The sequence below is a fragment of the Choloepus didactylus genome, chromosome 22 (assembly GCF_015220235.1).
Source record: "Choloepus didactylus isolate mChoDid1 chromosome 22, mChoDid1.pri, whole genome shotgun sequence".
Lineage (NCBI taxonomy): Eukaryota > Metazoa > Chordata > Mammalia > Pilosa > Megalonychidae > Choloepus > Choloepus didactylus.
In genome coordinates, this window is record NC_051328.1 from 30,722,493 (window position 1) to 30,738,334 (window position 15,842).

The 15,842-nt window shown below is 38.3% G+C and overlaps 1 protein-coding gene across 2 annotated transcripts in view; it reads right to left on the reverse strand.

Annotated features, from left to right (window-relative positions):
* The window catches only part of CFDP1 (craniofacial development protein 1), a 140,630-nt gene that overhangs the window by 98,712 nt on the left and 26,076 nt on the right, over nt 1-15,842 (reverse strand). For both annotated transcript variants that reach the window (XM_037815672.1, XM_037815671.1), the window contains exon 5: nt 5,822-5,941. In XM_037815672.1, coding sequence (XP_037671600.1) covers nt 5,822-5,941 — 120 coding nt within the window. The remainder of the gene's footprint in view (nt 1-5,821; nt 5,942-15,842) is intronic.

Below are 15,842 nucleotides of genomic sequence, written 5' to 3' on the forward strand. Positions count from 1 at the left end.
CTGGGATACTCACTTTCCTCTAATTATCTTAATTTTTCAAAAAGTCACCAATAAGCACTCACGATATTTACTCTTTTGAAAGAAATGGAATTTCCCCTTCTTGGAGTGACCAGGCTCTAGACATTAAATGGCTTTAGATGTTCTTCTGGTCACCACATACACCCAAGCACATGCCAATTACTTAGGAATTTCATGAGAGGATCAAACTAGAAGATGAAGTTAGACTTCTGAGGCAGGCTGTCTTCTTTGTCAATATAAATACATTTGCTGTGAATTATTTCGGGGCCCTGTCGTCCCTTCTTAGTAAAAACCCTTAAAAGTAAAAAGGCTTAAACACAGGCCAGAGGTCTGACTGATCATCATTACAAGAAATTCTGACAAAAAATCAGTAACATTTCCTCCTACCATTGTAGCCATGCCTGATTATTGTTACTATAAACAAAATATTCAACGCTCTCTATCAAACAACTAAATACTGAAAAACTTTAAGAACTTACAAGCCAAGCAAAGTTCGTATTTACTCATGTCTGAGGGGACTGGGAGAGCACAGGTTTGGTAAATGCTCAGACAGGAACACTCGTGCACAAATTAAAGGTCGCTGTGGACTCGTCAAATACACTGAAAACCAACAAGCCCCAACAATGGTCAAGCATTACTGTCTTCTCAGGTCTCATGTCTCCAATATGGCACTAGGAACAATTCGGTCTCTTCTACCATTAGGGTGAACACTGCTAAACTGACACCACCCATGTTGTTTGAGACTCAACAATAAAGGCTTGTTTTGCTCAACAGAACAAGAAGATAAGAGGAAACTACAAGGGAAAATGGTATTTTTCACCCATTGGTTTTATTGCTTTAGGTTATTCCCAATCTACAAGGTGGCAGTTATATAATAATGTCTTCATTATACAAGTCAATGCCTCTGGTTAGGAATACACATTTTAATGAGACTAATGGTAGCCCACTGATGGAATAAAGTAAACAGTAAATGTGGGGTTGAAGCCTGGTCAGCCAGATGCCCACAAACACTGGCAGAAGCTCCACGCATGTGTCTTACAGAGTTGGTGGTAAGGACTGAGGGGTGGCTGGGTGAGAGGGGGATCAAGGTAACCACTTTACTTGGAGTAATAAGAGCATGGGTATTTAGACAAACTAAGCCAAGCATTGTGCTTTCTACTACACCAAATGTACAGAGAGCTCTTTCTTGCCATCTGATTCTTGCCTCTAATTAAAATTGGGTGTTTGGTTTATTCCATTCCCAGAGCATAAACTTTGGCTTTTTATAGCCTAAGCAGTGTGCTATTTTAAACATGCAGAGGAAATGCATTTTCAGTTACAAACATTTGCTCCTCTGAATCTATTCTCACTTGTAAGCAAAAGATGTGGAACAGGATGTTTTACTCTCCTGTTCTGGTTTTCCTGTATTGCTTATATCTGTTTACAGAGGAGAAAAACAAATAAAGTGTTTATGCTGGACAATTTCCATAAACCGAAGGAGCTCCAAAAATGAAAAACCATTTTACTGCATTACCATAATTTTCTTCTAATAGACGGAATTATTCATATTAATTTTCCCTTGAAAAGATTTTCTGTATCCTGTATGTGCAATCTGCAGCAGATACTAATGTTTGCGCTGACAAAATGTGCCCACTTAAGACACCCTAAATCAGCTGAATTCCTCTTAGCCCCGTCTTTTCCCAAGCACAGTTACTAGTTTAAAAAGCTTTCTGAGACGCATTTCAGAAAATGATCACGCCAATCTTACAGGTTGTCTTCTGGATTTATTCAGAAATTCAAGGTACTCTGAATCATAATTAAATGTGTCCCCATTTTTGCGTACGATGTAATGTAAAAGACAAAATATCTAAGTGCTTCACATGTAGTAAGGGTAAACTTTAGGCACTCGGCAGACATCCTAGTCATGTTAGGTTCCATTATAGCTTTCAAAGAAACCGATTTTGATCAAATTTCACCTTATGCTTTTATAAGGGAGTTAGTAGTTCATTAATCCACTTGAAGATATGTGGTTTAATATCTCTGCTGGTCCCTCCAAATTCCTTCTCCACTCTTCTCTAACCTGCTCTCTGCCCCAGGAGGCTGTCTTGTGTTGACTCCAGTACATCAATGGGTCCTTTGCCATTAGGCTGTGGTGGCCAAGAGAGCCCTGGCAAGAGATGGGAGGCGGGAGGAAGGGACACCTAGGCCTTTATTCCCTTGCCTTCCTCCCAGGGGATCCAACCCTCAACCAAAGGTCTCAGCTTCTGCCAGGAGGATCACTCCACATGGCCCTCTCTGACGCTTGTCCTCTGGCCCCTTGAGGCCTACAGGTGGTGACGGAGCCCCATTATCACCAGCCATGGGGACACCACAGTTATTAAACTCTCCTCAAGGAACACTACTTCATCTGTTTCCTGCTGGTTCTCCCAAATGCAGATATCTCAGCATTTCTTATTCTAGAAACGCTATCAGCTCCTTCTAAGAACAGAAGGCAAGGATATAGAATGCAGTGAGAGTTCCACATGAGCTTAGGTGACTCAGGGAAGCTAAACAAGTTGACTTCATTTACACTGCACTTCTCTCTCCTCTAGTTATTTTCAATAATTATAGTGACAGTACTATCTGAAACACAGTTTCTGAGTGATATCTCCAAATATCAACAGGGATTATTTTAAGAAGAAACACCAAGGGAACCTAGGAGTAAAAATTGTGTCAGTTGAAAGTAACTATGCTAGAAAACTTAAAGCAAAAGAACTTTGTCATTATTTCTATCTGGCAATTCTTTCCAGACGTAATGTCCATAATAACAGTTCTAATAATGCAAGAGACACTATCTAATAATACCAGATACAAGCCTACCATCCCAGGTGAAAGCCTACATATGGCTAATTCCAGATGTAGTCAGGAGCAGTTTTCAAATTCAGGTGGTAGTAGATTGTGAAAGCAATCTCATGGGTCTTAATGTTTTTTTAAATGACACATTCTACATTCAATAACATAAAAGACAAAACATCAGAGTGCTTCACATGTAGGAAGGGTAAACATTAGTCATCAAATTTTTATTTCACTTTTTAATTTACTTCTATGTATGTGTGTACTGAGGCATAATGTAATAGTATTACTTATTGTGGGTAGCAGTCAAAAGCTTGAAAGCTACTGGTCTGAAGAAAACTCCTTTCAAACAATTCAATGGTTACAAAGGCTAAAATTACGTTGCTTTAGCATGGAGCCTCACGTTTTTATCTCAACCCTCACTAAAAAAACATTTTAAATGGAATTCTTATACATGACTGGTGGGAATGTAAATTGGTACAGCTGCTGTGAAAAGGTTTGGCGGTTCCTCAATAAGTTAAACATAGAGTTACCATATAACCCAGCAATCCCACTCCTAAGTTATACTCAAAAGAACTGAAAACGGGTGTTCAAACAAAACCTTGTATACAATGTTCAAAGCAGCACCATTCATACTAACCAAGAAAAAAAGAGGTGGACCCAATCCAAATGTCCATCAGCTGATGAACGAAAAAACAAAATGTGGTATTATCCATACCATGGAATATTATTTGGCCATAAAAAGGAATGATGTTCTGACACATCCTACAGTATGAATGAACCTTGAAAACATGCTAGGTAAAAGACTCCAGGCACAAAAGGCCACTTATTCTATGATTCCAATTATATGAAATATCCAGATTAAGAGAATCCATAGAAACAGAAACGAAGTTAGTGGTTGTCAGGTGCTAGAGGGAGTAGGGTATGGGGAATACCTGCTTAATGGGTACAGGGTTTCCTTCTGGGGTGATGAAAATGTTCTGGAACTAGACAGTGGTGATGGTTGTACAACACTATGAATGCTAAATTGTCATTAATTCTGTTACAAGTATTCTACCTCATTAAAAAATAACAGTAATAAAAAATTAACCATTTATTTTGTTATCCAGTATAAGCATATCAGTAAGCGAAATAAAAATTTTATTAAACAATATTTACTCTTATTGTATGCAATGTACTCTGCTATTTTTTATTCTGTTTCATTTCTTTCAATAGATGATTGGAAACCACAGTTTGGAAAACAGTGGCCTGTGGCACTAACAGGGCAGATCTGGAGACCTCTGTTCACATTGCATAGCCTGTTTCTTCTATAGCTACCTTCCCCTGTGTTTACAGCATTTCCACTGTGTAGCAACCAGTCAAATCCTATTACTTTGTAGGTTACTGTGTAATTACTACCTAACTTGTGCCACCTGGTAACTCCAGTGGGAAAGAAACACTGCAGGTAAGCAGCAGTGTGGATGAGGACAGAGACCCGTCCACATCTCCTCGGCCCTCACTGCTAGGCCACAGCACCTGCTGCCAGCCCCTGTGCCTCACAGCTGAGGACTGAGGGCAGGTCACTCCAGGGAAGCAGCTCTGAGCCAGTGAGAGAGGCGAGGTGGAGGTGAAGTATCCCAGACTCCTTGCCCGGTGCTGTGATCTCTGTGTGCTCTCTCAAACTCCCCAGAAGGCCCGAGTGCCAGCACCCAAAGCAATGCCGTGCTTGAAAACGCACCCTTCACCAGCTTCCTTCCTGCCCACCCCCCACCTCCCTACTGGGACTTCCTGGAATTGCCTCCCACATAAACTACATATACTCAAACTTTTGCCTCAGGGTTTGCTTCTGGGGAAACACCATCTAGGACAGTAGAGCAGTGTAACAGTGTTGTCTGGATCCAGGGCTGCAGAAAAAGGCCTGCTCTAGGAAAGCTACAATTTGGTAGGAAAACCAATGATTGTTTTTAACGCGAAAAACAAACAAAAAGCTTTACTCTTTACAGCAACAGCAGAGATGTATTCAAGGACCCAAGGAAGGAACAAAAAAACACCTGGGGATGTTAGCACCACAGATCTCCCTCCAGGATTCTGCATGTGATCAATGCTACTTGCAGGATGTGGTCCATGTTAAGCTCCCTGCAGGCTACAACCTTAGGCTTCTCTTAGTTACTGTGATGCTTTACTTCTTAGACATAGGTTAAGAAGGAAGGACTTTTTTATTTCCTTCAAAGAATCTTAGTCTTCAGCTAAAAATAACTCAGGTAATATGGAAAACATGAAGCGAGAAATACTATTTTGCTCATGATAATGTGCTAAGACAACTGTCTGTAAATCATTTTTGACCTTTTCATTATGTGCCTTTGAGGTCAATGGGGGTTAGGGGTGGGTACTGAACCCAAATCTTCATTAAAAGTAAGTTCTGATGAACTGTTGATATTTTCATTTAAAAATTATTGTTTTTCCAATGTAAAATCTACTACATGTTAAGCACTATAGTCAACATTAAATTTGCAATTCCTATAGAGGCTGAAAACAAATGAGAAACCTATGGCTAATTTTTCTTTGCATCTCCCATCTTCAGCAAGAAGGCAGAGCAGCAGCCTAGCAGCCTCTCTCAGGAAAGGACCATGACAGCTGCAGTTAAAAGCACATCTTTGCCTTGTGGATCACACCCCCTTTATCTAGTGTATGGATGAGTGGAGGAATGGGGATAAAAACTAAAGGACAAACGGGGTGGGATGGGGGGATGATTTGGGTGTTCTTTTTTCACTTTTATTTTTTATTCTTGTTCTGGTTCTTTCTGATGTAAGGAAAATGTTCAGAGACAGACTGTGGTGATGAACGCATAACTATGTTATCATACTGTGGACAGTGGATTGTATATCATGGATGACTGTATGGTGTGTGAATGTATTTCAATAAAACTGAATTTAAAAAAAAAAGCACGTCTTTGTTCTGACGGCTGCTCTTCCAACCTGCCAGGGGCCTCTGCCACTGAGGCGTGAATACTCACCCTGACCCTGCAGGGGGCGAGGGCAGCACTGAAGGGACATTAGCCTGAGGTTTCTCCTTCTCATTTTGCTTGAAGAAGGATTTGGCTTCTTTGGATGCAGCATCCACTTCCTTAGTCACCCTGTGCCAAGGAAAGAGACACGAGTTTACAAGAGGAATAAAGATAGAGAAACGAAATCTAAGAAAAGGAACTGAATAACAACTAAGGAAACACCCACTTGCCTTTCAATAAATTCTGGCTGCTGAGCTTTAGGACTAAAGTTTACTATAACAGTTCTAGAGAAAGACATTTTTCCTTACTAAAATTAACAAACGAACCGTCCCTTATTCCCCTGCCAGTATGACAGACACTCTGGTAGGCACCACTGAGTCCCAGCCCGTGGTGGGTTACTGACTGAAGGCTAAAAGGGTCTCTAAGTGGTAAATTAGTCCTCAGACTTAAAGGTCCAATAAAAGACCAAAGGGCACAAGTTGAGATGGAGATAGAAAATTTGAGAGAAAAAGACTGGAATTAATTCTAGAAGAGAAGCAACAGTATAAACAATTTAAAATACTCTGCCAAGTTCCAGTTCTACACCTAAACAACCAAAACGTGAAACAAAATTTCCTAAAACTGGCTAAAGTGGCACTAATTTGGTAGTGAAAGAAAGCTACATGACTGGGAATCCCATCCAATTCAAAGCTGGTCTGGAAAGCCTGCCATCGAAAAAAGCTCAGTCCTAAAAGCTCGAACAAGGATATTTATGGTACATAGGATTTGGGATAAAGAGACATGCCTAATGCCTGCCTAGGCTTGCCAGGTCAACAAAAACATCTGAGGAATTTTGTTTAAATTGCAACCTATCTTTAGGAGGATCCAAGAGCATGGTGTTCAGTGTTCACCCAGAATAAGACTGGCCAAGAATAATCACAGGTAAAGCCTATAAATTCCCTAAGTCTCTACTGATCCATTTTCTGTTCCTCCTTCTAGGCTTCTGGAGACCGAGACTGAATTTTCTTATTAAGAGTCATCTCACTTCTGCACTTAGCATGTGTTACGTGTCCAAGCGGCACGGAATAAGAGTCTGAGACTTTTTGTATTAAGAATCTTCACTGGGAAAGACTGCCAAGTTAATCTTGACGAGTGACTTTTTTTTTATTAAAAAAAAAGCCTATTACGCCACTGCTCCTGTTCTTGGGATGGCTCGCTATAACTCAGAGGATCAAATATAAACTGCCAACCCTCCCATTCAAGGCCTTCCAAAATCTGACCCTATTCTGTTAGGCTCAATTTGTGTGCCCCTTTACTCTCCCAAATCAATCTCTCAGTATAAGCATCAAGAGTCAAAAATAAGAAGAATTTATGTGCTAGATTAGAATGTCACTTAACAAATATTCACTCCTTCACTGCTGACTCACAAAAAAGATGACATTTCCCCATCCCACTGATGTTGATCTTGGACAAGACTTGCCTTGGCCAACGGAACATTGGCTGATTTGACAGGAACAGAAGCTTTTTTGCTGTTTCACTTGCCCCCTTGAGTTCCTCCTTTAGCCACAAGAAGAATATACTTCAAGTAATTCTGGTGTGCGATGCTGAGAGACACATGGTGCAGACCTGAATCCAACAAGCAGCCTGGAGCCAAGCTGAGCCACACCTAAATCAGCTGAAACTCACACACTGAGAGTGACATGAACTACAAATAAATGCTAAATGTATAACTCTGAGTTTTAGGGTGGTTTGTTACACAGCATTATTGTAGAAACAGCTGACACACTTACAGTTCATAAATGAGAAAACTAAAATCTAAGGGATTAGATCATTTGTACAAGACTATCAGAGATTAAGATGCAATGCTAGAGAGAACTCTATAGCAGACTGAATTTACAAATGGCTGCCACAGTACTTCTCATCCCACATGCTCTTCCAGAATCCTGCCACTCTGCCAATGACAGGAAGAGTCTGTCACACCCCCTGATCCTGGGTAGGCCTTTGTGACTGCCTTGACTCACAGAGTTCAAGGGAAGCAGCACTACCTGACTTTTGAGGCTAGCTCATAAAAGGTGATGTAGCTTCCATCTGGCTCCCTCTCTTGAGAATGCACCACAGGAGGCCCAAGTTACCACATAAGAAGTCTGGCTAACCCTAAAGCTGCCATGCTGGAGAGACCATATGGACAGACCACAGAGATAGACAGATGCCTTCAGAGCCTGTACCAGCCCCTAGGTGTTTAAGACTTTCTAGCTCAGGAGGCAAAGGAGTGAGGAGACCTTCAAGATAGCCCAGACCTAGCCACTATCTGATCAAAACTGCCCAAGAGACCCTGAGCAGGAAACACATGGCTGAGGCCCTGCCACCTTCAGAACTACGAGATATTATAATAAAGTGGCTATTTATTTAAGCCTCCAAATTTTGGGGTGATTTACTACATAGCTATATAGATAATCCAAATCTAAATCTCAGGCTTGATACAGAGTGCCACAGTATTGGGCCCAAGAAAGTTTCTTTAAATCTCCTTGCTCTGGGTAGAATCTGAGACAAACCTGAGATGGCTAATGAAGAACAAATGGAAACTTCTGCTTACACATGTAAGTGTGAGCACATTTTAGTCTCCAATTCCTACCCAAACCCTACTAAACAGTGGTAAAAATAAATTTAAAATGGCAAATATATACAAGGACAATGGAAAGATGTTTAAGACAAGAGAGGTCAATCAAATTTTCTGAAGGTAGTAAGAAAATAGACAAGCAGTAACTAACTTACGTTTTTGCTTTCTCTGACTTCCTAAGCCTGTGGCCAACTTAATAAGCAAGCCCATCTATACCAGAGTCCCCTAGAGGGGCTCAGTAAACTGAAGCACCAGGAAACTTTGAAGGTAGAGGAGAGAAGCAGGGCTAAAACTGGTTGAAAGTCTGCATAAGGAAAAACTAGTCTCCAACCACCTTCTAAACTGCACCCCCCCAACACACACACACACACACACACACACACACTCCCCAACCCAGCAGAAGGCAGAAGCTTACTCTTTGGAGAAATGAAAACCATAAAAGTTCCAGACTCACAAAACGCAGGGCCTTTCCTGAAAACAAGGGAATTAAATGAAAATCTACTTAGTCACTCTTCCCTTGCCACAGCAACCTTGGAGCCTATGTGTTTCAGTTGGCAGAGTTACAAGATGGAGTGCTACCCAACCCATATTGGATTTGGCATCAGCAAGAAATATTATGTACTGTGCCAAGGAACTCAGTTGCTGGGTTTATTTGTTACCCCAGAATAGCATAGTCTAGCCTCACTATTATATCAATTCAACTAATAAGAAATCCAGAAAAAGAAAAAATAAGAGGTTAACAATAAAATAAAGGACAAAAATCATGTCCTCTCACCTAGAAATAAACATGATTTTCCACAAAAAGAACCACAGGACATATAATGTAACAACAACAAAAAGATCCACGTCAAAGTGAAATTTCTGAATTTTGGTGATAGAGATCAAATGGCACAAGTTACAGGGAAAGGAAAAGCAGCCTTCAGGCAATGCACATTTGGTTTTGCATATGTTTTATCATAGGATTGATGAGACTCAGCAGTAATCTAAGATAATTCAGTAAACATTTTCTGAAAAGCAGCCTAGATCCAGACACTGTGCTAGATTTGGACATATAAAAAGACATGACATGGTGTCCGTCCTTAGGGAACTCACAGTCCAGCAGGACAGCCAAGCCTGTACACAGTCATGATGATACATGACACAATACACAGTAAATGCCACAAGGAAAGCACGGAAAAAGTCGAACCTGCGGGAGTATCTCTATTAACTTCTTAGTGCCAAAGTCCTATTCTTAGTTACTAGGAATCAAGCTATATAAGCTGGTATATTTCTCTCACAGACGTTGGTAACTGATCCAAAGTAAAACTAGCAGAAGATTACTCTTCCTAAATAGCATGCCTACCAGAACTCCACCTTAAAAGCCTTAAAAGAGCAATAAGAGATTCAGTTATCAAATATCTGCAAGTAGGAGAATAGTTAAATTATAAATCATAAGAGGTAATAACCCTGACAGGAAAAGACCCACTATTAGCAGTAGCTAATTCAAATGTTCTCAGCAGAAATTCCATTTTAGCTTCATTTTCACTTACTCAGAACTTCCTGACAAGTCTTTATTTAGGCAGAAACTTTTCCATAACTGGCCTTTTCCAAAAAGGTGAATCATTTAGGAAAGTCTGAGCTAACAGGCTCAACTGGTTATGTGATTGGGAAGGATAAAAAGTACTATTTTTCACTATTCCCCAAGGTTAATAAGCTATTTAGAAATACACATCTTTCAAGTGGGGAAAAAATGTCAAAATTCCAAAATTTAACAATTAAAACATGGTTAAAAAACTGAAAGACTAACTTTATGCTAACACTACCTTATGCTTATACTTACAAATTCTTCCCATGTCATCACTAGCTCTTTCTCACATTTCTTAAAGATGTAGTAATGCTCTTAACTTGATACAAAGACAAAAGAAAAAGCAGAATAATGTCAAGAGATTGAAAGATATGTTCAAATCTATACACCAAGTTTGTATGCATTGTCAATTAAATGTCAGACCTCCCAAATTCCCCAATGAAGATTCTTTATAAACCTGATATTCAAGTGTAAATAATTTAAGTTTAAGGAAAAATAAATAACACATCTTGCCAACATGTCAACTATTAAGAGGGTTTTTGTTTTCTTTAGTGGGAGGAGGTTACAGAGAACATTTACTTGTCATAATATGTATTTCTGTTATCTGATTTTTTGTATAGAATGATGTATTACTTTTTAAATATAAAATGTGTTTACATATTTATGAAAAATTGTGTTTCCATACTCATATTTCTTTGTTTTTGAAACATAGTGCTGCCCTCTTCTGACAGATGATGGAAACAGCAGACTCCCTGAAAACTTCCATTATTTAAAATTACCACCCATTTGCTTTCAAAAATGTAACAGGAAATTTGTGGTAGGTGAGTACATTAATATTTATAAACAAGCCCACAAAACTTAATTATTTCTCATAGCAACAGTTCTTCACAAATTTTTCTTATTCTGTATGTAGGGGTAGTGGGAGAGTTATAAATAAATCTTTTCTTTGATATCCTACATGACATGTAGAAACTAACTCAAGCCAAGAAACACTTAGCTTCTAAAAATTTTAAAACCTATAATCCTAATGATATATTAATACACTTTTGGTTCTTATTTTTTATAGGACTTCCAACCCATTGAAGGTTTATCATCAGTGTTGTTATTCCCTGTTTTGTAAATCTCAAACATTTCCAGGTGTGATTTCTGGCAGCAAAAGAAAGCATTACTAATTTACATTATCAAAAATTATTTGATGGATTCCACAAATTATTACCAAGGAAAAGGGGTACTTTCGCAACAGAGAATTCTGACAGATATTGTTTTAAGTGATCAAACTTAATGCCCTGAGAAGGACATATCATCAATGTTGTATTTTTGTCTAAAATGATTCATTTGAAGCTAATCATGAGGAAACAGTCCAACAATCCAAACTGAGGGACATTATAAAACACAAATGGCCCTGACTCTTCAAGACATGATCAGTAGCCTCACTGCATTATATAGAATCTAGACTAGCTCAGAGGCCATCAAACTTGCATGAGGAGTCACGTGTGATGTGAACTGTGTGCTCATCATGAGCAGCAGTAAGACATTACAATATGTGCAGGCTGTTTCGTCTACTGAAACTACAAAATACATAAAACGATAGAATATAAGGATTTATTTTTATAACAATTTTAGAATAATTTTATCCATTAATCAGGTGTGAGTTTTTAAATTTATGGTTTAAAATTAGGAATGTAAAACTGGTATTATTTCTTTGTAGTCCTGATTTACTAACGGCAAACAAGCCTGACTGGATGCTTTTGTCCAGAAAATACACACCTTTTCTGAATGCAGCAGGAACACTAGTTTTACCCTATCATCCTTCAGATACTGAGTTCAGATTTTGATTTTGATTGTGGAGTGCTAAAACTACCGAGTTCTCTGCAGAGATGTACTGGCTAGTAAAGTAATGGTTCCACCAAAACTTCAGCAGCATTTACATACAAATAAAAAAGAAGCAAGTTCAAAATCTAAAGAATTTTTTGAAAGAAGAGTACTGAACTACAAGGCCAACAGAAGCAGATGTTCAAAATTCTATACATGAAAGTTAGTGCTTTGTGGGCTTCTGTTAAAGGAGCACAAGCAGTTGCTGAGACTAAAAAAACAAACACCATTGCCAAGATATTAGTGAAATACTGTTAACAAAGTTATCTGCTTAGAAATGTTGGTGAATCTATGGCAAAGAAGGTAGCTCAAGTACAAATTTCCAATGTCACCACTGCTTGATGTACTCAAGATCTGGCTTATGATATTGAAGACTATAAAGTTAGCAAAATAAATACTTGTTGCAACCTGAAGAAAGCCTGATACTGCTAACATGGAAAATCTTTTATTATGTGTGTAATCTAAACACGAGAGTAATATAGAGGATTCTTTTATTAGTTTCTTGCTGACAAACACAACTAACACTGATCTCTATAATAAACTAGGATTACACTGCCAACAAATGTGGTTTAGAATTTAAGTATCTGAAAAGAGTATGCTCTGATGGTGCAGGTGCATGACAGGAAAACAATTTGGATTAAGAAGCTTGTGCTAGAACTTAATGCTCTGCTTCCTTTAACAAGAAAATCTTGCTACCAAAAAAAAAAAGAGAAAAAAGCCAAAAAACCTCACTATACTTAGTAGAGTATTAAAAATTGTGAGATATGTAAAGGCTTATGCCATAATATTTTTTACATTGTGCAAAGTCAGTAACGAATATTTAAGTTTACTCTCATTACATGTGATAAACTAAAATATGAACATAAACATGCATGTTATGTTGTAAGCTGACATATAGTTGTTATGAAAGGACAATTATAAACTATGGAATTAACTTAGTATTTCTGCAAGAAAAAAATAACCAGATGGTCCCCAATTTTAAAAATCTCAATTGGACAGTAAAACATGCATACTTGTTTATCTGATGTCTTTGGTATTTCTAATTATTTTAATGCTTTCATGCAAGGAAGAAATTCAACACGTTTTTTTGGTAGCAAATAAAAGGGCAAAGATGAAAATTAGAAACCTGGAAGAAAGTTTCTACAAATTGACATGTTTCATAAAACAATAATCATCAGCGAAGCAGGTGGTGATCTTGATATTATGCATCTGTAAAAAGTTGTATCACTGAACACTTTATCAATATCTAATAGAATGTTTTGAATTTTATTTTCCATCAAAAGAATAACCATGCATTAGAAATTCATGTCCCAGAATTCTTTTATCCCTTAGGAATAGTGCTGTCATCAATCCAACTTAGATTAAATAAATTAACAAGAAAGAAGTGAGTTCATTTGTCACATTAAAACTAAATATTAATGTGAACAGTGTTTACTCAAAGTGTATGTCTAGATGTTTAATATTGAGAATTGCTATTTTTACTCTTAGCTTTGTGTTCAGTTTTAATTACAGAATTTAAATAAAAGATATGTGTATCAGAGTTATTCCCTGTATTAATCACCAATGCTCACACTTTCAAAGAATGGCATGTATAGTTATATAATCTTTTGCTATCTTATGTTCATTTTGATTATATTTATTAAAATGTAATTTTAAGTCTAATGAATCTAATAATTTAAAATTTCAGCTTGCATTTTATACATCTTTTTTTTTAATTCTGAAATCAATTCAAAGTTATAGGAACAGTTGCAAAAACAATACAAACCCCATTACACAGAACTCCAGCATACCCTGACCCCCCTCCCCCGATACCCTAATCCACCAACTTCAACATGCTGTCACATCGCTATTTCTTTCCCTCCCTCCCTATCTGTCATCCATCATCTATTGCTCTGTCTTCTGAACATACGAGAGCTAGCTGCACACATCCTTGAACAAACACTATAATTCACATATACACTTCCCATGAACAAGAACATTCTTTTATGCAATCCCATTAAGTGCAGCTAAGAAGTACAAGAGATTCAACAATGATACAAAGCTTACATTCTGTATTTCCTTTTCCTTATGTCTCAACTGTGTCCCTTTGAGCCTCCTGTCCTCCATCCTTCGATCCCATCCAGGTTCATCCTTGGCATTTGTTCTAGTTTGCTAATGCTGCAGAATGCAAAACACCAGAGATGGATTGGCTTTTATAAAAAGGGGGTTTATTTGGCTACACAGTTACAGTCTTAAGGCCATAAAGTGTCCAAGGTAACACATCAGTAATCGGGTACCTTCACTGAAGGATGGCTAATGGCGTCCGGAAAACCTCTGTTAGCTGGGAAGGCACGTGGCTGGCGTCTGCTCCAAACTTCTGGTTTCAAAAACGGCTTTCTCCCAGGACGTTCCTCTCTAGCAAGCTTGCTCCTCTTCAAAACGTCACTCACAGCTGCACTGAATTCCTTCTCTCTGAGTCAGCTCATTTATATGGCTCCACTGATCAAGGCCCACCCTGAATGGGTGGGGCCATGCCTCCATGGGAATATCTCATCAGAGTCATCACCCACAGCGGGAGGGAGCACATTCCAAGCAAATCTAATCAGCACCAAAACATCTGTCCCACAAGACTACATCAAAGATAATGGCGTTTGGGGGACACAATACATTCAAACTGGCACAGCATTCAATTGTCATCTATTTAGACTGTCTTTTTTTTTTTTTTTTTTTCAATTGTGGAAACATATATAGAGCCTAAATCTTCCCATTCCACCCCCTCCCTAGCATTCCATTAGTGGGATTAATCACATTTAGAATGTTGTAATGCTCTTTCCCATCATCCATTACTAGAAATTTTCCTTCACCTCAAACAGCAACCCTACACTCATTTCTTAACTCCCCATTGCCCCCTCCCCCATTTCTCTTAACCCATAGTCTACGTTTCATCGCTATGGTCATATTCTCTGATAATTTCTTTGTGTTTACCATGGGGCTTAAAATTAACCTCTTAAATCCATAACCATCTTGTTTTTCTTTGATACCACCTTAACTTCAATAGGACACATAAACTATGTTCCTATACTCCTCCATTCCCCCACCTTTATGTAGTTGTCTAAAATTACATATTTTAAATCGTTGAGTTGTCATTAGAGTTTGTGTATTTTATATCATGTAGGAAGTAAATAGTGGAGTTACAGTTCAAAAATTATTGACTTCTATTTGTATTCCACTGTGGTCAGAGAATGTGCTTTGAATATTTTCAATTTTTTTTTTTTTTTTAAATTTATTGAGGCTTGTTCTTTGTCCCAGCTTATGGTCCCTTCTGGAGAAAGATCCATGATCACTAGAGAAAAATGAGTGTCCTGGTGATTTGAGATGTAAGGTTCTATATATGTCTGTTAAAATTCTCTATATCTCTTTCTCCTTTCTTTGTTTCTCTGTCGGTAGGGCTCCCTTTAGTATCTGAAGTAGGGCAGGTCTTTTATTGACAAAGTCTCTCAGCATTTGTTTGTCTGTGAAAAATTTAAGCTCTCCCTAAAATCTGAAGGAGAGTTTTGCTGGATAAAGTATTCTTGGTTGGAAATTTTTCTCTCTCAGAATTTTAAATATGTCATGCCACTGCCTTCTCGCCTCCATGGTGGCCGCTGAGTAGTCACAGCTTAGTCTTGTGTTGTTTCCTTTGTATGGGGTGAACTGCTTTTCTCTTGCTGTTTTCAGAACTTGCTCCTTCTCTTCAGTATTTGAGAGTCTGATCAGAATGTGTCTTGGAGTGGGTTTATTGAGATTTATTCTATTTGGAGTTCACTGGGCATTTATGCTTTGTGTGTTTATATTGTGTAGAAGGTTTGGGAAGGTTTCCCCAAAAATTTCTTTGAATACTCTTTCTAGACATTTACCCTTCTCTTCCCATTCTGGGACACCAATGAGTCTTAAGTTTGGATGTTTTATTTTATCTATCGTATTCCTGAGATCCATTTTGATTTTTTTCTCCATTCTTTCTTTTGTTCTTTCATTTTCTG